Source organism: Gordionus sp. m RMFG-2023, chromosome 3 (genome assembly GCF_954871325.1).
Source record: "Gordionus sp. m RMFG-2023 chromosome 3, tfGorSpeb1-WG-v2, whole genome shotgun sequence".
NCBI classification, from domain to species: Eukaryota; Metazoa; Nematomorpha; class Gordioida; order Chordodea; family Parachordodidae; genus Gordionus; species Gordionus sp. m RMFG-2023.
Genome location: NC_088777.1, coordinates 20,554,616 through 20,577,900, shown reverse-complemented (window position 1 = coordinate 20,577,900; position 23,285 = coordinate 20,554,616). Strand labels below are relative to the sequence as shown.

Genomic DNA, 23,285 nt, shown 5'->3' with positions numbered 1-23,285 from the left:
ACAAAGTTAAATTTTAGATCACCTTATTTTTTAGAAGATTTTAAGATTAAAGAGGGTTGAAATTTTCTTAAAAATATCATCTTTGATTTTTATATTAAGATAAAGAATTGGCTAAAAAATGTACATAATTGCAAAATCTTATATACTATGCATAGGCTTAAATGGTGTTGTTAAATAATCGAGTTTATACCACTCCATACTTTATCAGACTGGTAAAAATGGCTGAGACTTTAACGGCTCAATGAACCAATTAATGAGCCAGACTTCTGAGGGGACTCATATCTTTAGCAATAATATTTTGAAATATATTTTTTACAATCTTAGATAGTTTGTAATTTGTTTATCTATTTTTTCGATTTATTAAAAATATATATGAAAAGGAATATAAAATATTTATTAAGTTTAATGAAATTATATTTATGGTGTAAATATAAAGAATCTTATATATCAGGATTTAGACGCATACTTCTTTCTCCTAAAATGCTGCCCAAATTTTAAAAATTTAGCTCTCTACCAGACGAAGAATTCATTGAAAAATAACTTTTTTGGTTTCTTCTTGTCACTTGACACCACCTAATTTTTTAAATTTTAATTCATTTTTAATCGTAATATTCAAATACGGAGAAAGGAAGAATAGAATATAAATTGGAAAAGCTAAATCGATTAGACTTAACAGCTACTCGAGACTATTTTTTAGAAAAATAAACTCCGACTCAATTCAAACAAATATATTTTTAATATAGTTCTTTTAACTTAATTTTTTTATCTTAAATTTAATACTCGGCATCCGCTTCGACAGAGATCAAGTTACACCGAACCTAATAAAATCTTATGAGTCAAATTCGGATGGAGTCGGGTCAAATCAATAGCAAATTATTTGGGTGAATTAAATTAACATTTATAATAAAAATAATTGGTTTTTTTGGACAAATGAACTGAGAAGGTTGACCAGCAACTCAAACTCATTAGTCGGCTCATGAGCTCTTTGAGTTGACTTACAAACAAAATCTTTCATCTGCAAGTTTTAGATGAAGATGCTTGATATTTTTTCATAATTTTGGTTTATATCAGTTTCATTTTATTTAATAAATGTTTCATATTCCTTTTTATACCATTAATTTTGTCATAAAAAATACATATTTGTAATTTTTAAGAAATGAGCTCAGGTATTTGCTCGCAAGTCGGAGTCCTTTTTTCAACTAAAAACTCGAGTATCGGCTAGTGTTGCTAAATGGCTCGATTTATTTTATTTTTTAAAAGAGTGACTCAAGATTTTGGCCAAAAAATATTACGCCTGCTTGAAGATTTTGCATATACAGATTAAAGGTTTACCGATACCACTTTTTGGAGGCCGATCCGATATTCCTGATATTAAATTGATATCGGCCGATTACCTATCCGATATCATATCTAATTTTGTATTCTGTAAAGATACCAATGGTTTTAATTTTTAATATACTATTTATTAGTATAACATCTATAATTTAACTATACCATAACATATATATCATTTAAATATATTATAATGATCAGTTATAGTTTATATTTAATTCAATTGCAATTTTGATATAAATTATTTTTATTGATAAATCACTAATTTATATAATAAGTTAATAAACATATATATTATGAAATTTGAAATAAATATTTAAATGAATATTTAAAATTAATATATCGAAGATTTCTTTTTAGAAATACCAAAATTTCCAATTTATCAAAGGTCAGCCGGCGGCGATGAGGACTGTCAATATCACCAGTTTCACTAAAAACAGATTCTGAAGAGATTATCGCACACTTTTATTAACAGAATGCCCAAAAAATATCAATATGGCAAAATTATTATTATTAAAAAAATTAACTTAAAAATGAATTTCGATTTTATTTATAAAAATAAATTGTTTTTTAGATATAACTTTTTAAAAATTTTATAACATTTTATTTTTATTAAAAACGCCATTTTTTATCAGATCGGATTGGGAAATTTTATAATTTTGGCCGATAACCGATATTTTAAAATGGGCGAAATACCGGCCCGATCCGGTCTGATAAAAAATATCGGTACATCCCTATAAAATATATTTTTTAAAAAAAATAATGACTATTATAAAAATCTTTAGAAAATATTAAATCCATATTATTTTTAAGGCACCTGGCCAAAGATCTTCAATAAACCGGCCTGACTCCCTCCAATAAAATTTATGGGGAAAGACCCACCCAATAGTAGCTCCGCCATTTTAGTTTTGTTAAATCACCTAACTTTGACCATCTCCAAAAAGGTAAGCCTTGTTTTATATACTAAAAAGTTGTCTTCATCATTAAGTTGAGTCTCAACTTAAATATGTAACTTAGTTTTTTAAACGAAAAACTTAGCTAATCAGTATTGTAAATTAATTACAAAAGTTAGAATTTATCAATTAGAATTAGTTTAAAGTGAATATCTTATAATGAGAAATGAAAATAAAAAATATAAGGTCAAAGTTCGAGAGAATGTCTGCCCAAGTTAGACCGACGCGAGTTCGTTCAGATTGAATTCTGCGAGCAGATCGCGCAGGGCTCTAAATTATTATAAAGAATATCTGAAATTAACTATTCTAATTTATATTACATCATATTGAATTATATTTCACATACTCTAACAAGCTTAAAAAAATAAGATATTAATTAAATTTCTGGTTTTTTTTAAAATAAATATTTAATTATATTTATATTTATTGATATTTTATTATAACCTGAAAAAATGTCGAGGTCGACGAAATAGTTATTTATAGAAAATATACTTAAAAATTAGCAGTCTAAACTCCAGAAATTTATGAAAAATTTTTTTTATAAGCCCACCCCTTGATATAATTTTATGCTAGTTACCCGACCTACCAATAAAAATTTTATGAAGGAAAGTTCATAAATTTGCATTTCTCAAAATTAAAAAAAATTAACTCTACTCGGTAATCAATTTACTCGCTCGAAAAATATTTTGCACATACCCAGTCTGAATTAGGCCGGGCCACACAGATTTCTGGTATCTATCATGTATATATTTATAAAGGTAACTGCAAAGTATGGGCATCTATATTGGCCGCTTTTAGATACGGTAGAGAGGATCTGGACGTATTGGGCTTAACATTTCGCAAAGATTTATACTTAGCTGTTGCTCAGGTATAAATTGCTTTATCATATTCCTCTATTATCACTCAAAATAGCAAAAAGTATGCTTTATATGATTAGCTCATATAATGGAGGTCGAAATAAATTTATTTTAAAATTGTGTTGAGCGATATTAATGGTTTTTTTATTAGATAGATAGAGTATATGTTATTAATTTTTTGAAAATAATTTGAACAATCAATCTGTTTTTTGAATACATTTTTTTGTGGATAGGTTTATCCTCCGGTAGCAGATTACAATAAAAATCTAACCCGTCTTCAGGAAAGATTACTCAAGAAATTAGGACCCGATGCTTATCCGTTTTTCTTCGAGGTTAAAATAATGAAATAAGGATTGTAATTTTATTTTAAGCTACATCCATTATGCCAAAAATTTGCAAAAGTCTTAACCTATATTAAATTTGAAAGTATGAACTGAATATTCATTTTTTGTTAGATCCCTTCATTAGCCCCGGCCTCTGTAATACTCCAACCAGCTCCCAATGACACGGGCAAACCTTGTGGTGTTGATTACGAGCTCAAATGTTTTGTTTCACCTAGTTTGGAAGAGAAACCGCTTAAAAAGTATTTTAAGGAAATGATTAAGTGAAGTTTGGAAGGGGAAATGAGGAGAGCTATATGAATAATTTGTTAATTATTTGTCTTAGTCTAAGTATAAAAATCGTTTTAAGTTAAAATCATAAAGAGATAATGAGTTATCTTGTAGTTCTAATTTAGATAAAATATATCTATACAATGGGAAATTTAATCATCATTTCAAATAGGCATTTTAATAGCTGTTTTTAATATTAAATTAAATATCATGCATGAAGGCTTTTATTTTGAGAGTTTTTTCTTTTATATCTTACAAGATCAACCGTAAGATTAGCCATCAGAAAAGTGATATACGCTCCTGACAACAAATTTTATACGGGAATTCAGCCTCACACTGAAGTGTCCAAAGATTTTATGATGAGCCCCGGCCCTTTGCACATGGAGATTTGTTTGGATAAAAAGGTATTTATAATAATTTTTATAAACCTTATTATTGGGGTTAAATTTTGGATGGTGCTAATTAAACAAGCTGAATACATTCATAATATACATTAATTTCTTATAACTAATTCACACTTTCCTGCTTAATATAAACTTATAACTCATTATAAATACATTATTCAAACACAATTCAATATCCTACTAAGACTCATTATCCTACAATCCACAAAAACAAATTTATCGTATCCAGCAGCATATAATGCAAGACTTAAATGCTTACCATTCATATAAACGAATAAATTCATTGTTTAACACAACATCCTACATTACATTAACTTAGAATTCATATGTCTACCACAATCCCTAAAACTCATCCAAAAATTCACAAATAATGAGATAAAACAAATTCATCCTACCAAGTAAAAGATGCCTAAATTAGCCTAAAATTCAAATGCATAACTTTCATATCTATTAAATTCAATATTTTAAGACACAATTCTGCAATTCCTTAGGCATGATATTCAATCGACTCTCTTAACATAAACTTAAAATTCCAATTCTTACCATTTATATTATCTCAACAACTCAATGCTTTAAGGCTCGATTCTAATTATTCATAAATAATAAATAAACTTGACCAACTCCACATAATATTTTAAATAGGAATCTATAAATTACAACAAAATCCCCCTGCCCCCCCCATAGTACCTATTATTAGTGATTATCTATTTTCTTCATTAAAGGATAGTTCTTTTTAACCCTTTCCGATTACCTTTTTTTGAGTATATTTTTTGATATTTTAATTGATAATCACAAATAATTTGAATAAAAAATCTCAAGAAGAATTCCCAAGTGCATTATATATCGAATCTAATGTCATGCCAAAGATTTTATTGGCTTTTTCAATATGTGAATCTAAGATCAAGTTCATGGATTTTTATAACTATGCATATTGTCTTTTCATAGAACGAAGTGCAATAAAGCGGTATTTCCCCAAAACACTTAAAAAAAGTTGCAAAATCTGGGCTACCGCTGCCAAGACTAGATATAAAATAATATTATTGTAACTATGATTATTTGTTAAAATAGTTATACAAGCAAATTCCAAATTTACACAGGAAAAAGAGATTGCACTATTGAAAACCGGGAAGTCGATGTAAAATATGATTGGAGGAATGAAAAACAAATTTCACAGATTATTTTTTGATAATTATTTTACGCTATCCTTTGTTGAAGATTTATATAACTTAGATATGGATGTGGCGCATTCAATGCACAAAGAAATTTATTACCAAAAGTTATAATGATAAAAAAATGATTAGGGTTGATGAATTCAAAGTTATTTATGAATAATATAGTGTGCCTCAAATGGGAAGATAATAAATCTATACATTTTATATCAAAAAACTATCATTAGCCTGGTGACAAAATTTCCTCCAGGAAGAACAAGCTGGGGGTATCAATGAAAATACTCATCCCTAGATTGATTAACTATTATAACAATGCTATGTGTGGTGTTCTCTTTATACATATAAAGTGCTATCATATAAATAGTTGAATAAAACATGGTGTAATCTTTTGTTATTTTATTTTATTGAAGCCGCTAACTCATACGTTATTTATAAAAATTGGTGGCAATGGAAATTAATTGCTATAAAGAATTTCGTAGATATATTATATCTCTTGAAATTTTTAATAGCAAAAATGAGCTTCCAGTAAAAGAAAGGTAATGAAATCTTATTTTAAAAAATGGAACAAACCCTATATTTTAATTACAATTATATGTAAAATTTGTCCATTGGAGACAAATCTACACGTGATTCACATTGTAATACTAAAGATAGTCCCCATAGGACAGTATGGATGTGTACTAGTAGTCCCTTTATGTTTAATCACTTAATCGAAATGTTTTATATATCGTTTTATTATAATAAAACTGGAAACCATTATTATATGTTATTAAATGCTTGGCCCTATTTGAAAAAAATGTTGAACCCGACTTTTAGCCGATTCGCATGACTCTTATGAATAAAAAACTAATTTTCCAATCCATTAGTACATTTATCTTTTCGGGACGACCGACAACTACCCTCTTAGTCTCGGTACGAGACTTGTGGGACCATTTCTTTGATCCTTCTTTCCTTAACTTTTTACAATAGATTCGAGCACTAATATAATCCCTTTTAAAAATTGGAGTCTTGATTAAAGTTTACCTTAGTTTCTTCTAAAATTAGATTGAATTGCTTAATAGCACTGCTAAACATGTCTCCCTTACTTCAAACTCTCAAATACTAAAGCCAGGTACATGCAATGACACCATTCAAAGAGGTTTAAATTCTAGGGAATCCCATCGACTTTGGAACCCCTTGGATAGATATATGTGCACAACAAACGCCCGAATAGAATAACTTTTATTATTTTTAATATGAAAACATTTCTCGCAACCTTACAAACTTTGATAGGTGTAATCTAAAGGAAGTATGTGTATAAGCGTGACAAATATAGCTCCCATATTCCTGCCAATAATTGTAACACCATTATCGACCTTCGGATGGTATGGTATTTTTAAAGGAGCTAAGAATGCCTATTACTAGAACATGGAAACCAAAAAACTCCTACTAATTAAATAAAATGGTTGGCCATTGGCATTCGCCAGGCTAACTACCTTAGCTTCCCCCCTTTTATACATGCGAATTAAGACTATTGAAATTTTAATAATCTGATGGACTTAATTTTTTTCGACTGAATAAAAATAGATAAATATTACATAATAAGATCTAATAAAAACTTATAATCGGGATTGAATTAATAAAATACGTGACAATAAAGAATATTTTATCATTCAATTTAATTATATAGTTGAGTTGGATAAAGGACTCTATTTTATTAAATACATATGTTTTTATATCATTGCTTTGGAACCTTTTATAAAAAGAATTAATGCTTGAATATAAAATAATAGAAATATTACCACGGGGAACCCCTAGCTGTAAACGTTCAAATAACCAACAACTCTAACAAAACGGTCAAAAAGATTAAAATAGCAGGTTTGAAAAACAATCAATCTTTATTATAAAAAATTTTTATTCTCATACTTTTCTTTTTCAAACCTAAACATTAATTAAATTGAAAGAGCATAGGTTTGATAAAGACCACAAAATCATTTAAAAACAACTAAAAGTAGTTTTTATTGATTTCCTACTTTATTCTTTCTTAGAAATGAAAAAAAAAATTTTTATGATATTTTTGTAAAGTGCGACAATATGCCGATATTTGCTTATTTTCGACAGCTCAATACAAGTGTAACGTAGCAGAACTTGAAAGCGAGTACGATTTATAATTTTTTTCTCAGAGTATTTGAAGTAATGGAAGAATGGAATATGTTTAATAAAGGCTCTTCAGTATTTTATTCAAAATTGTCAGTATTTTAAATATATTTTTTTATAAGTATAATTTATAATAACAGAATCGTCTGTGTTTTATTTTATTTTTACCAATAAATATAAAAAATCATATAGTTAAGTATAAATTTTTTAGTAAATATAAATATATTTTTTTCATTATTTTAATAGATTTGCCAGTCTTTTATACTAAGAGTGCATCTAAAGTCAAAAAATATTTTTGAAAGCTTTTATGTATTTTGCGTCCAAACTCTATTTCATAAATTTCAATAATAAATTAATTTTAAAATAAAATTTTGACTGACGCACCGCACCCTAGCAGTAAACATTTAGGATGGGGGAATAGCGTTGCATTGCATTCGTGATAATGCATTTGTGGATTTTATTCACGCAAATTATTAATGTAAATCACCCTAAACCATATCTCTCAATTTTTATTGGGTTTACGCAATTTATCTCTTTCTATCTTGTTATAATTTATTTTTTAATATTCGATAATTTTCTCTGGAGGGTTTATAAATCGTAGCTAATATATCATTTAAATTTATTGGGGTAATTTTTATTTTATATAATACAATTCCTTTAATCTATAATAAAATATTTTACGATAGGCCCATAAATTATAAATTATTCTATCATACACACAGCGACGGTTTTCCCTTAGGGCCATGTTGTAATCTTTCCAAGGTTTACTATTTAACCCCTTTGCTAAGCGAGAATAGGGACAAGAGAGGATTAGCTCTAGACGGCAAGCTAAAACATGAAGACACAAATTTGGCCTCCTCTACCATGTATAATTATATAAGCATAGCATTGAGCCAGCATTTATTTTCATTTATAAATGTAATTTCTGGGGTTTTTTTTGAATGTTAGAAGTTTATAAGGTTTTAAGAAACGATTGAACGGGGAGAGGTTAAAGAAGAAAAGAAAGAAATTTAAAATTAATATATCAGTTGAATTAAGTTCTTCTAAAATATTTTAATAAGCGGGTTTTTTTTAACCTACATTCATTTTATATAATAATGATATTTGTTCAAATATTTTTAGCTAGGTTATTCTAGTTTTCTAGGATGAATATCTTTAGTTAGGGATAGAAATTAAATTTATTTTTAAAAAGACTCCTTGTGCAATCATCAAAAAATTTAATATTTTTATGAATACTTTTTTTTATTTCAAGATTCAAAGACGAAAGGGCTTTTAATACCCATAATGACCAAAATAGCAATGAAAATAATGGAAACAATAATCGAGCCAAGGAAAAGGAGAATTTGGGGATTATTGTCAAGTTTTTCTTTTAAAAATCTTTTTTATTTATCATTTCGATATTTTCGATGCCAGAAAGTAATTTTTTTGTAATTTATTGGGGTGTATTTAAAATATCCAACAAAAAATTTGATTTTTTTTATTAAATAAATATTTATATAGTATTTTTTTAAAGATATTTTTTTGATTTCCCCGACATTTTATATCCTTAGATGTCCTCTAAGGTTTTAATCTTGGTTAAAATTAAAGTTAAGACTATGGTGTAGTTTCTTTTTTAGTATCAACTCAATATACTATACAATTCGGGAATTTATTTTCATGTTTTCCTTACATTATATATTTTCTTTAATGTTATAAGTTATACTTGCGATAAAATCTTGTCAACTTTTATTTCTTGTTAAACATTAATTTTTCCAAACCCTATCTTTTTAATAAATATAATTCTACAAAAAAGGGAATAATTGTCATAAATCATCCTTATATTTTTACACCTGCAAATTTTTAGATTGAATTAGTAAAGAAATGGTCATCTTCAAAAAGTTTAATTACTTTGATCATATATTATTCCTCAATTGCCTTCTGTTCTTCATTATGGATTAATTATTTACTCTTCTTTTTTTAAATATATATGACTTGAAACACTTAGTTATGCTGTGAAAGTTAAATTGATAGTTTCTTTCGGCCAAGATGTTAGCGCGGAGGTGGGCTTTGTCTTGACTCATCCCAAACCGGTGGAGGAAACAGAGCCTGCTGATTCACTGCAAGTTACTAACTATGACAGTAAATATTCTAAAAATACGAAAAGTCTTACCGACGGAAATGAAATATCATCAAATAAACCAATACGAACCAATGAGCAGAACCAAGTTTCCAAGTTAATTGAAGAGCCAGATCTTATAGAGCTAGGAGAAGAAGAAAAACGATTAGATCAAAAGAGGTTTGGGGGAAAATATAAATATATTCAATTTTTTATGTAATGTCAATTTTATGATTGAATATATTGTTAATCTATTTAAGTTTTTAACGACATGAAATTCTTAACTAAAGCTGAGCCATATAATCGAAATGGCATGAAATTCTTAATTAAAGCTCGTTCATATAATCAATCATTAAAGTTTATAAGCATATACACTTTATTTTTTTAATGCGAATTAAAGCTTGTTCATATAATCGATCAAATTTAATTAAAGTTTATAAGCATATTCACTTTATTTTTAATGCGAAGATATCTCTGCCTCAACTTTCTTAAACTTATTTGAAAGTAGAATGAGCCAGGAGAAAAGGGAAAACCAACCGGTCATATATGTCTTGAATTAACATTTACAGTTTTAGATATAGATAACTATTTAAAATGTTCCTTTTTTCATGATCATAATTATATTTGATTTTACTATGATTATGAACCTATAAATATGAAAATAATATCTTCTTTTTTTAAAATAAATTAAACCTTTTTTCTCAAAGCCTTGTTCATGATGATATAATTTTCGAAGATTTTTCCCGCCTTCGTTTACAAAATGACATTTTAAATGATTTAAACGCAAAAGAAAAAGAAGTTCAAAATAAAGATCCAAATAACGAATGAAAAATCGAATATTTATTTTTCTCCTCTTTTCAGAAAACGTTTTTTAAAAATAATATATATTGTAAATAGAATATATTTATTGTAATAGCACATCATTAAAATATCCTTTTCAAATTTATATATCTTAATCCCTTTTAAATAAATTTTTTGATTTTTCAAATTTATTTTATACACCAATTCTTCCTTCTTATCACCCAGGGATGAATTAAGTATTACAGTTGTAACCTCAGCCGCACATTCAATACATAGAATTAGATAAATCTTGATGCCTAAAAGAATTATACATTCAGAATTTATTTTTATTTTATAACCATATCTTGACAAAATGAATTGCATGTATCTTTTAATTGTCTTTGTAGTAGAGTATAAATAAAATATCCTTTGTATTTTCTTTATTAATTCTTGACCCTTTACTTAATTTTTAGCTATTTTTTTAAAAATCACACCACTAATGTTATTATAATTTTAATCAATCTTTTAGACTCTTGTGCCAAATATTATTTTTAAACTTACATTATATAAGTTAGGGGTTTTTTTACTGCTAAAGAGAATTTTTAGAGTTTCAATTTTAGTATTCCATTGCCATTGTTTTTAAATTGTAAATATTTTAGAAAAGTACAAAACATGAATATTCAATATTTTTTAGCTATTTTTTTAAAATTTATATAATTTTTTAAAGTAATATTTATTTATTATATTTATTTTAATTAATTGAAAAATAAAAGAGGGAATTATAATAACCCTCTAACGAAATACTGCAGATATAAAAACCTTTAAATTGATGTTTAATATTCTCCTAGGATTTTTCATAAGAATTAATATAACATTTTGCATATTAAGAAGTGTGTAAATATAACATGGGCTCTTAGACATTTTTCTGGTTACATTTTGATTGAGAACAAAAATTTAGAGACCATCAAAAAAACAACTTAAAATATTTATTAAAAACAGCTTGAAATTATAGAATTTCTTTTTTATTTCTCTATAAAAATGTGAATACCTTTGTTTAAAATGAAAATTATAAATGAAGATTCATTGTTGAAAAGAAATCTCAAGTTTTCTGAAATCTTAAACAATGGAACCTTAAGAGGCGAGTAAATCGTGGGCAAGAATCTAAAAATAAGTTATTTGGTTCTCGCTGATTGATTATATTGATATCGCTCATGCATTAAATAAATTTAATATTCATTTTGTACTGATTAATGTAGCTGCTAATTCATTTTTAATTCATATAGATAAATTTGAAACCTTTTTAGAACCATATCTGAGCCCAAAACCTTAAAAAATTAGAAATATAAGTCAGAATCAGATATTCCTACAAATAATAAAATTGAAATATGTGATATTCGATTATGATCAGAAGAAAATAAAATGGTATTTAGAATGTACTTAGTTGATTCTAAAGAGAAGTTGAGCAGTATCGCAAACAGGGGCGTCTTCGCTAGCCTTTACAATCTAAGGGGGCTCAACTAAAAAAAATATTTATGGAGGCTTCACCCCCATACCCCCTATTGCAGGTCTTCGGCCCACTATTGCCCGGCCTTCAGCCGGGTTTTATATTATTATATTCTACTTTTTTTAAAATTTGCTAACTCTGAGCAATTATTCCGAATTTAAAATTTTTCATTTATTATATTATGCATACAAAATAAACTAGCATATAAATAATAAAAACAATGACATTTCTAAAATAATATTTTTTAATACAAAATCTATTTATTACAATATATAATATTTTCTATTGCTGATATAAAAAATTTTGCTTCTAAAGAATTACAAGTGATAAAAAAGGTTAATTAATTCATACATATGCCTCAATTGATAATGGTTTTTAAAGACCACATAATATAATATAATTCTTAGCAATTTGCATTGAGAAAAGGTCATGAAACTAATATAAATTTCTGTTACCATTTAAGACAATGATTTATAGAATGGACTAATAAGGAAAAATTTATAGGTCTAACCACAATTCTTGAAGAAGAGATTATAAAAGACCAATCCAAATCATAAAACTATATGGTGGTTAAACTTTTATTCACGAATGGAATTTATAGCGAAATTTTTATCACGAAGACAGTATCGCGAATTTTTTATAGCGAAACCTTTAAAGCGAATACATTACCGCTAAACCATTTTCGCGAAAATTAGTCAAGTTATTATCGTGAAGACAATATAACGACAATTATTTCGCGAAATATATATAGCGATTTTAATATCGCGATAATTCCTAATAATGACTAATTTATTTTGAAACATTTATTGAATAATATTTTTTTTAAAAATAGGTGGAAGATTGATTTAATGATAGAGTTTGTAATTTTTTAATAATAAATTTATATAATGATTAATGAATTTAGATCTGGTTTATAAAATTTATTAATGGAATATACTTTTTTTGTGATCCTGTCCTATGCTTTTCTTCTTATCTCATAAGAATCGCGCACGAGGAACTCAGCTTTATCAATATGTTAATCATTGAGTTTATTAGTTAAATCTTGATCTGGGTTGCATTAATGTTTATTGTCTGATGATTTAATATTTATGAATTCATCAATCAATTTTGGCAAGTCGGCCAATTGACCGGTAAAATTTAGTCAATTGAACGGAGGAATATTTGACCTGGTCAAATATTCTAGAAAATGAAGATAAAAATATGTTTGAAAAAGAAAAAGCGATATAAATACATGTAATCACAAGGCTCTTATTTATTGTGTCCCTAATATTGGGGAGCATCTTACTCATATTGAATTTAATGAAGCAGGTGATATAATTCAAGAATTAGTCATACAAGGTGGTGATGATCAAAATATTTCAAATTTTAGATGTAAAAGCGGCATTAGAAAATTATGGGGAAAGCAATAACTTCCACAATCAGATTCCAACCTCAAGCAATTGAATAAGCTTTAACCACCATGGTCATTAAGAGAAGTGGCATTTACTAACAATTCCTAGATCTACTTCTTCTTCAGAAATAAATTGGTCTGTTTCGGCTGATAATCTTACTAAAAGAGAAATTGATTAAAAAATATTAACGAAAATAATGATATTCAATATAAAAAAATATTTATTTGAATTTGACCATATTTGATCGGTTAAATGCACAACCCTGGTTTTGGCAGTCACTGACCAAAAACAGAGAAGCCAAATAAAGTCTACAACATTACTGCTTAGAGTGTCAATTTTGGATGGCAATTCAAAAATAAATTACATTTAAGTGAAATAAGGGATTTCCCCAATTCAAAATATTTTTGAATCTTATTATTTTAAGATCTTTACAGATATCTTTTCTTTTTATTTAAATATAAAATATTAGTTTATTTTCAAAAAATAAATAGGAATCTAAATCATATATTATGATGTAGCCTTAAGAACGAGGTTTGCCAAACCTTGACAAGCACTAATTCTGAAGCTTTAAGCCAATATGTAATGCTTCATAACAATACAAGTAGGTTGGTGCATATTTTTTTTCCACCATAATTATTCAAAATTAAAACCACTTAAAGAAATTTTCACTGAATTCCCAAAAGATGATTTTAAGTAAAAATTTTAATTTTCTTCAATTGAATTTAAAGTGCATAAGCATTATTTTTTCAGTTTTAAAATTAATCATGTTAATGTCATGAAAGGTAGGGGGATGAGGGAACCTTTTTTATCTAGACAAGGTTATCAAATGAAAGTCAATAAAATGATTTTTAGTGCTATTAAAATTACCCATCACTATATATGTCCTGGAGTTTAAGTTTGGACTAAATAATATTATTTTTTATATGGGATATATTCATAACATCTGTATAATAAATAAAATAAGAAAATCATTCCGGATGAAATATGTCCCACCGTGTATTAAAGGTCCTTTTTTATGTGGGACAAATTTCATCCTACTGTAAGGGCAACGTTTAAAACGAGGAAATTGCATTCTACTTTTATTATAACATGTGAAATTTTTCTATAATTGGGGTATTTTTGTCCGATGTCTTTTTTATCTATGGTTATTTTTAACCAGTCTTTTTGTCCGTAGAATCTTCGTCTGGGTCTTTTTGTCCAAGTCATATTTGCTCTATGATTCTTTCAAAACTATTATTCACCTCTGTTATATATTTAACAAATAAACTTTATTGGTTTAGACTATGATATGGCTATGTTCTTTTTCGTTCACATATTCAATAAAAAAAAAATTTTTTTTTTTAAATTTTACAATTAAATTTATTTTGTAAGGTTATTAATTCTCTATATAAATTAGATATCAAAAAATATAAAAGGATCTAGACTTTACTATGCCATTTCCTATTTTAACTTTTATAAGAAAAGGACTGAAGATTATAATGTATTCACTTTAACAGGGGTTTGTATACCCATATATAAATGATAACAACCCTCTCAAAACGTTTAATCACCTTCTACCAAACTAAAATAATAAAAAAAAGAATATACCATTCATCCCTATCCAATAATGATAATTATTTTATAACTAACTACATCCTCTAATTTCAATGGTGATCTTGATTGATCTACCCCCCCCCTCCCCAGGTAGAAGTCCCTGCACTCCAGTTAGCATTTCAAGTTACGCGACATTGTCCTAGCTATAAAAGTTTGTGAAAAAAATATCGGTTGAATTTGCAATATTATATAGCTTTAAAATTCCTTAGCGATAAACAACATCCACAGTAAAAAAATATTCGCGAAAAAGTGTTTCAGGACATTTACAATTTATTTGTGTAATAATATTATTTAAATAAATAAGATATAATAGAGCATGTCGTTAAAGGTTCATAATTTTTTGGCATTTGGTTAACTTTTTTAATATATTACTCATTTGATTTGATAACAATGTAAAAAAAATTACAATGCATCATTTGTTTTTGTTATATTTTTTAAATTATTTCTATTTTGTTGACTAATTAAATATCATCCCGCGACATTAAGAAAATTATAAAATTCCGCTAAATAGTCATAAATCTTAAATATTTTTTATAAAAACTAGTTTATTTAAGAAATTTACGGAAGAAATGTCTATGCCTTTAATTTGTTCCTATGTAGAAAGACATACAAACATTTTAAGTTATTTTCTCTAAAACATCCACCAATAATTTTAAAATCATTCTTCGAAGACTAATTAGAAGAACCCTATCTAGGCTTTAATTTAATTGTATGCGGTTTTAGATGAAATAATTTAAATGCTTAAATCCGTAATTAAAATCGATTTATTATTAATTAGGGAGAATATGATAAGAATAATCATATCAGTTTGGATTTTACAGTTTATAAAATCGTTGTTACATAAGTGTTCTGACCAGTGGCGTAGACAAGGGGCAAAGGCTAAACCCCCCTCCCTGTGAAATATGATCAAATAAAATTTTTGTTTTCTCATAATACTTTTATATTGATATATAGATGAAAATTTTCTTTTAAATTGATAAAACCCCCTCAATATTTTTCTAAATAAAATAATCTCAGAAATTTAAAAACAAATCATTTTATTTTATAATCAAATTTTCACAATGTTTTTTTACAAATGACAATTATAAAACGGAACGCTTCTAGGAGAGGTTAAGCGAATTACTTTACTAAACAATAACACGCATTAAAAAATTATACTTCTATGGTTTTAAATTTTACCATAACCAAACCATTTTGATATAACATTTCCAAAGATGCCGCAAGTTATGTCCTGTCAGATATGTTTCCAAGTTTGTATAATTTTCTTTTGGCTAAAATATCGAGTTAGACTTTTTAGTTAAATCCTCAAATTTTAAAATTAGGATAAAAAGTTGATTTTATAAATGATGGTAATATTTTTTTTAGATATTTTTTTTTATTATAATTGCTTTCTTTAGATTCTTTGTTCAATCTTAAATTTGATACAAATTTTAGTAATTCTAATAACTTTTTGGTTACATTTAAAGGTTTGTTATTTAACTAGTTTTTTTTATTGACTAGAAAAACTGATGAGCTCTCCCAAAAATAGTGCTTCCATAATATTTGTTTTCGCATGTATCCAATCTTGGCAATTTTATCTTATTTTGTCGTAATGCGTTTTTCTTTAAACTATATACCAAACGAATTGAAGAATCAATGTATCAATTATTGATATAAGTTCTAGATTTAATACTTCCAGAAATTTTGTTGATTTTAAGCTTAATGCGTGATATATATTTTATTTGTCTTATAGTACGGTTTACCTTTTTGTATGTGAAAAAAATGATTGAAGAATTAATAAATATAGCGCAAATCTGCTATTTTCCATTCTATCATGCATGATGCCAAATTTGGCCATTTTTTCAAATTTTGCTAATAAAAACGGATTAAAATTATAATTAATATGGAACATCGATAAAATTTTTGGAGTAAATTATTTCAGTAGCATAATAAATCATAGGTTTGCCAACATTATTTCCTTTTACTGGCTACTATATTGGTCTAAGTACTCAATTGCTACTAAAAAAAGCAAGAAATATTAATATAATTTACAATTAGTTCTTAGAAATATTCCGCCGCCAAATTTAGCGATGATATTAAGATATATAAATCCTGGCTTTCAGGTTCTCAGCCTTGATTATGGTGGTATAATAAAAACTTTGAACTCATAATTTTAAATAAAAATATACATTATATAGTTGTAAATCAAATCCTAGATTGTGAATATTGTATTCATTATACAATATATATATTTTTTTATAAATTTTGTCAAAATAAAGATAATTGGTTAATTGCATATTGATTTTTTAAATTATTTTCTTGTATGTAAAAATAGGCATTATTTAATAGTAATTAAGGTGATAGATGATAATGATTTTTTTTACTAATTAAAATACGATTTTTTAAAACATTATCAATCCTAAATTTTATTGCTCATTTTTCAATATACATTAGAAATTCGTAAATACAATATCTAAATTTATAAGCATAAATTTTTTGATTACGTTTAGATTTCATCAAATCAATTGAATGAAGACATTATTTCAAAAGATATTTTTATACTGATTTCAACAAAATATTATCCAGGTATTTTATGGCTCATAATTTTACTCACAACATATCACAATATTATACAATAACTAACAATCCTTTAGCTAGTGATATATATGGAGTAACCAATCATGATTATACTATAGGTAATTTTACTTTAACACAATTTAATCAAATTGTAAATTTGGAAAACATATTATATCTTAAACTCAGAGGAAATATTATCTTCCATTATGCGAATGTTTTAATTTTTATTTTTGGATTAATCGGAAACAGCTTAGGCTATGTTGTAGCCTCCCATCCTATTTTCGAGCCACATAACTCAATCAACGGAATATTAATGAAATATCTATTCGGAATAAATTTAGTTAATTGCATTTTGATGATTCCCTGGCCATTAATTGATTTTCTGATTTCTAAGCAAAATTATGCCAATAGAAATTACGCTTGGAGTATATACTTATTCCAAATACATTTACCACTGTCCAAAATCTTAAGATTAAGCAGTTTTCTCGTATCTTTCTTATTTTGCATGTATCATATGATAGCTATATCTTACCCCTTTTTTTATAAAAAAATGTGTTCTCCAATTTGCGCTAAATGGGCTTTGCTGATGGTGATACTTTATTGCACTTTATGGTCGATACCTTTTACTTCTCTAATTATATCGCATGATACTGGGTCCATTGGTCAGGACAGGCTAGGATTGATTGAAATATATTTATTTTCTAAAATACAAAAATGGCCTAAAATACGTTGGATTTTCGTAAGCAGGGAAATTTTTACAAAATACTTACCTTTTGGGATAACAGTTATACTTAAGCTAATTGTTATTGAGCGTACCAAGCATTTGTTTCTTTGGAACGTAACAAAAGAGCCAGAATTTATTAATCACGATAAAAATAAAAGAAATATAAATGAATTAAACTTGTTCTTAGCCTCTCAACTAATCCACAATCAAGCCATAGCTAGTAGTGAATCTAATATATTAAATCATTCAGTAAAACACAATGATAATAACAATAATCCACACCTATCACAGGTATATTCTAGTTCACAAGGAAATATTATTCATGGTGATACTTGTAGTGATCATGCCATTCTATCTACTAATAGGGTGTTGGAAGAAAAGGCAATTCGTAAAAAATTAGAAACACGCAAAAATTTTAAACTTCTCTTTATATTACTTATAGAATTTTTGATTTTACTTCTACCCATATCTATAGATAACATGTTGTACATATTAAATTTGCAATCAGTAAAAGGAATAGATATTAATGTTTGGTATAGCCTATATTTGTTAGAATCCATGTACGTTGTTGTTACATTTTATGTGAATATCATCTTCAATAAATGTTATAGGGAAAATTTCAAACTGGCTTTTAAAGATAAGACCTTTAATTATATTAGGAGCAATAGAATTAGTAATATAATGTAATATATCATATACTCAAACTTCTTCATAACTGTTCAATATATATATTATTTTTTTAATAATGGAATATTTATTTATAAAATTGTCTTACCAGAAAATTTTGACATAGTTAATTAAATTATCTTAATTTAATTAGAATATAATTAAATATTATATTCATTTAATGGATTATTAACTTCTCCCAAGAATAATTTAATAAAATAAATGTAATTTTACGCGTGCAAAATTGTATAATGGAAGAATTTATTCGATATTACAAAAATTATAATATTATTATACAATGGAAGAATTTATTAAATATCACAAATATTATAATTAATTATATTATATATAATATTACAATAATTAAATTCTGCTAGCTATCAAAATATTATATCATAAAATTTGAATTTAATTTGAGCAGAAATAAAGCTTGTTTATTCATCAAGCAATTTAGTTTAAAAAAAATCTTTTGTTATCATTTTTATCTGCCAGTTTAGCATGATAGTACAGTTATATTCTTTCTAATTTTTAAGTTAATTAGCATTAAAATATAATAATTAAATTTTATAAATACATTTTAACCTGACAAAATGTAATTCTTTTTAATTATGAAAGAGGCTAATAATGACAATTATTATTGCTATTAATGTTTAGATAATCGCTAGATGAGCTCATGGTCCTGGGAAAATTTTCTATTCGTTACAAAATATTTTATCGCTTCACATTTCTGATCTTCATCACAAACTAATTATGTCTCAAATTATGATGCTCGCTTGAGTATAAGAATTATGACATATTATATCTAAGATTTTCCTAGAATCATAATAATTTAATTGTTGACCCCGAGATAAATTTTATTTTTTGTTGCCTTGGAATATCCATAAAATATTAACATATTTAAGATGATTTTTTTAATTAGCTTTCATTTAATACCAATATGAGTATTTATTTCATATTTATTTTAAATTCCAGACCCCCCCCCCCAAGGTCAAGAACCGCTCACTTAGTGTGATAATTAGACTTAAAATCAAAATATTATTACCTAGAACTTAATTTTTATGTTTTGAACTCTAACCCCCCCCCTCCCCCTATTCCCAGACCAAATGTGAAAATAAATGATATTTTTAATTTTTATTTTATACCTATATTGAAAATTTGTTATAAAGAGAGAAATTCCTGACCCACAATCAAAATTATTTTTATTTGATACCCATATCAAATTTACATTATAGCCCTCATACCAAGTCCCACCTATTAAGACCAAGAGTGAATAGTATTATTTAGTCAAAGAATATTTTAAATATTTTTTATTTGATACCCATATCAATATTTTGTGTTGAAAAAACCTGGCCGCCTTCACTTACCTATTAGGAGTAAGAAGTTGGCCTCCAACTGGATAGATCTTTTTATTGCTATCGATTGATACCAATTTGGATATATCTACTTTATAAGCCCAAGAAAAAATAACTTTGAAAGTAAATAATAATAAATTTTAAAAAAAAAATAAAACGCGTTTTAAAACAAGATCCCATACCCCATTATCACTTTTAAAACATGTTAATATTGTATACTAGTATTAGGGCATATCTCCCACCTCATTCTTTATATAACCCTTATATTTTAGGTATCCTTTTATAACCCGTAGTTTTTTATTTTTTAAAAACTCACAACATCTATTGTTTTTGGCTCCTATAAAATCTCTTTTTATTAATTTAAATTTACAACCTTAAGTAATAATTAATTAAAGTTGTAATTTAATTATATTTTTATAAATATTTATTGGCATAATGGAACAGAGGCTAGGGTAATACATTTTAACTCTCCCGTGTTAAAAATTCTACTTTATTTATTTCAGGGACCCGGAGTGAAGTAACGATCGTTAAACCATTATAAACCTTTATAAATGTCTGAACCTTAACTGAACCGATATAATTAATTTTTGAAGGAGTAAAAAGAACCTTTATAAAAAAAAATTTAAACTGGTTTCAACCAAAATAAAATAAATAATTTTACATTCTTTTCCTTTTGGTGTATTTCATATTTTACAATATCTGTGTCGTTATTTATAATTATTAAATGATCAAATTTTTTTTAATATCCATAAGAAGTATGTTAATTTTTAACTATGACTTAAATTAATTCAAATAACTGCTTCATATAGTATTAGATCATTCTCTTTAGTTGCATTTATTTACTTAATTTAAGTATAATATAACCATTTCCCTAGTTTGATAGAAGGATCTTCCCATATAATTTAAAATGACCAAATTTATAAGGTTTTAATTTTATATATTATTTATAGATTTTGGCACTTGAGTAAATTTTATAGCATTAGTAGTATAGCCTTTATTATTAATAATAGATTTTGTGGTCTTGAAATGCAAGTTTGTTCAAATCTGTTTTTAATATTATTTTTTAGGTGTGAGGGAATGTAAATTCTTAAACCAATAATATCCATATGATGTGTCTTTATAAATTGATGATAGTCTTTTTCACAATCGAATTCTAGTTTGCTATCAACTAAAAAATCTTGGAAATTTTTAGGCGTTTACGTACCCGTGATGCTTTTTGGGGAGTTAGATTAATTAATTTATTAATATCATAATTTTACAATATTTGTCTGCTTTGATCTCATAATTTTTTTGTATTTATTTCTTATAACATTAGAGACATATTCCTATTTTCTATATTTTAGTATGCGAAATATTTAAATAACCAATTTTTGATTCAGTCAATTAATCTAATCATCAGTTTTTATATATTGATCAAAAAAGTTTGAAAATTCTGAATTATATAAACTTAATCTTATAGTACTTGCGGTTCCCTCTACACGAGTTTCTGTTGAAAGGGTCTTTTAAGGGCTAAAATTTGTGTTATCGCCACAACAAACAATTATGAATCCACTTATGTTCGAAAATATATTACTCATATTTTCGAATAATATATTTAAAAAAATTTTTGTATATTATTCATAGATACTTAATAAAAATAATTAATTTCATCTATTTTTTTTTCTCTTTAGCTTTTACCTTTTCTGGTGGTAAGCTCCTTCAACATCTCTCTCCACTTTATGTTATTCATACAATCTCTTTTATCTAATTTATACTTCTTTATATTGGCTCTAACTTTATGGCCCCATTGAAGTTTTGGCCTTCCACTTTTACGTTTACCCATCACTTAACTCTCAACCTTATTTCCTATGTAGTTCATAGACCTTCTCATTGTGTGCCCATACTACCTAAGTCTGTTTACCATTAACTTAGTCTTAATGGGCACTACCTTTAAACTACTTAGTATTCTTGTACTGCGCACTTTATCCTTTCTTGTTACCCCAGCAATCATCCTCAGCATTCTCATCTCCATAGTTTGTAGACTTCTCTCGTCTGATTCCTTGGTTGGCCATGTTTCCAAACTATATAGAATAGTTGGCTGTACTATGGAACTGTAAATTTTCCCCTTTAATTTTTGTGGGATTCTTTTGTCAAATAGCACTCCAGATAAAGATCTCCACTTTAACCACCCTTAATTAATTTTACTCTTTATCTCTTTTTCTATTGTGCCGTTTTGTATAGTGGAGCCCAAATATTTGCAGCTTTCAATTGCCGATATCTGCCATTCATTTATATCAATACTCTCTGTTTCATCTCCTCCTATCACCATATACTCCGTCTTTTCTCTATTTACTTTTAGTCCGTGCTTTTCTAGGATATTTATCCAACTCACTAACCTTTCTTTCATTTCATCCTAGGATTCGGCAAGTATCACAATATCATCTGCAAATATCATATTCCACTGAACTAATTGAGGTATAGACTGTGCTAATACATTTATTACTGTAATGAAGAGAAGTTGGCTGAGAACCGACCTATGATAAACTTCTTCGGCTATTGTGAAGCCTGCTGAAGTACCTGTTGTGCTACGGACCATTGTTGTATGACCCATATACGTAACCTGTATTATTCTTATATCGGGAACCTTTTTGTCGCGTAGCGCCCACCAGTAAAGTTTTCTTAGGATTCTATCGAAGGCCTTTTCTAGATTGAGAAAGACCATATGTAGCTTTTTGTTATTTTCACTGTTTTCACTAATTTGCCTAATTGCGTGGATAGCATCATTTGTTGATCTTCCAGGCATAAAGCCAAACAGAGTCTCTCCTATTTCGATTATGTCTCTTAATCTTTTTTCTATTATTTTTTCGTATAGTTTTAGACAGTGTGACATTAGTTTTATGCCCCTGTAATTTTGACAATTGTGTGGATCCCCTTTATTTTTGAAGATAGGAACTAGATAGCTATGCCTCTATATTTGGGGAACCTCTTCATTTTCAAGTATTTTATTGTACAGATTTGTGAGGAGATGTATTCCATCATCTCCTAGTGCTTTAAGGCTTTCTATTGGACCTCTAGCTTTGTTGTTTTTCATACTTGAGGCATGTGATTTTTTTTTGTTCTGTTATAGGTTGTACAAATTTTAAAACGTGGAGTGTTCGTCTAGATGTAGTATGTGGGGATTAA

The 23,285-nt window shown here is 26.9% G+C and overlaps 2 protein-coding genes across 2 annotated transcripts in view; one reads left to right on the top strand and one right to left on the bottom strand.

The window, feature by feature from the left end:
* Positions 1-10,969, top strand: part of LOC135927527 (arrestin red cell-like) — a 45,082-nt gene extending 34,113 nt beyond the window's left edge. The window contains exons 5-14 of the mRNA XM_065463554.1: positions 3,044-3,153; positions 3,376-3,474; positions 3,598-3,725; positions 4,013-4,157; positions 7,099-7,183; positions 7,391-7,463; positions 8,185-8,328; positions 8,715-8,822; positions 9,447-9,737; positions 10,265-10,969. Of these exons, the coding sequence (XP_065319626.1) occupies positions 3,044-3,153; positions 3,376-3,474; positions 3,598-3,725; positions 4,013-4,157; positions 7,099-7,183; positions 7,391-7,463; positions 8,185-8,328; positions 8,715-8,822; positions 9,447-9,737; positions 10,265-10,385 (1,304 nt within the window). The 3' untranslated portion in view covers positions 10,386-10,969. The remainder of the gene's footprint in view (positions 1-3,043; positions 3,154-3,375; positions 3,475-3,597; positions 3,726-4,012; positions 4,158-7,098; positions 7,184-7,390; positions 7,464-8,184; positions 8,329-8,714; positions 8,823-9,446; positions 9,738-10,264) is intronic.
* Positions 10,970-22,515: 11,546 nt separating this feature from the next.
* LOC135926794 (uncharacterized) lies at positions 22,516-22,905 on the bottom strand. The gene has a single exon (XM_065462725.1). It carries the CDS (start codon positions 22,903-22,905, stop codon positions 22,516-22,518), a length of 390 nt encoding a protein of 129 aa, XP_065318797.1.
* Positions 22,906-23,285: the final 380 nt, after the last annotated feature.

Coding starts and splice junctions, on each gene's coding strand:
- LOC135926794 (XM_065462725.1), bottom strand. CDS start 22,905: ATGCCTGGAAGATCAACAAATGATGCTATCCACGCAATTAGGCAAATT.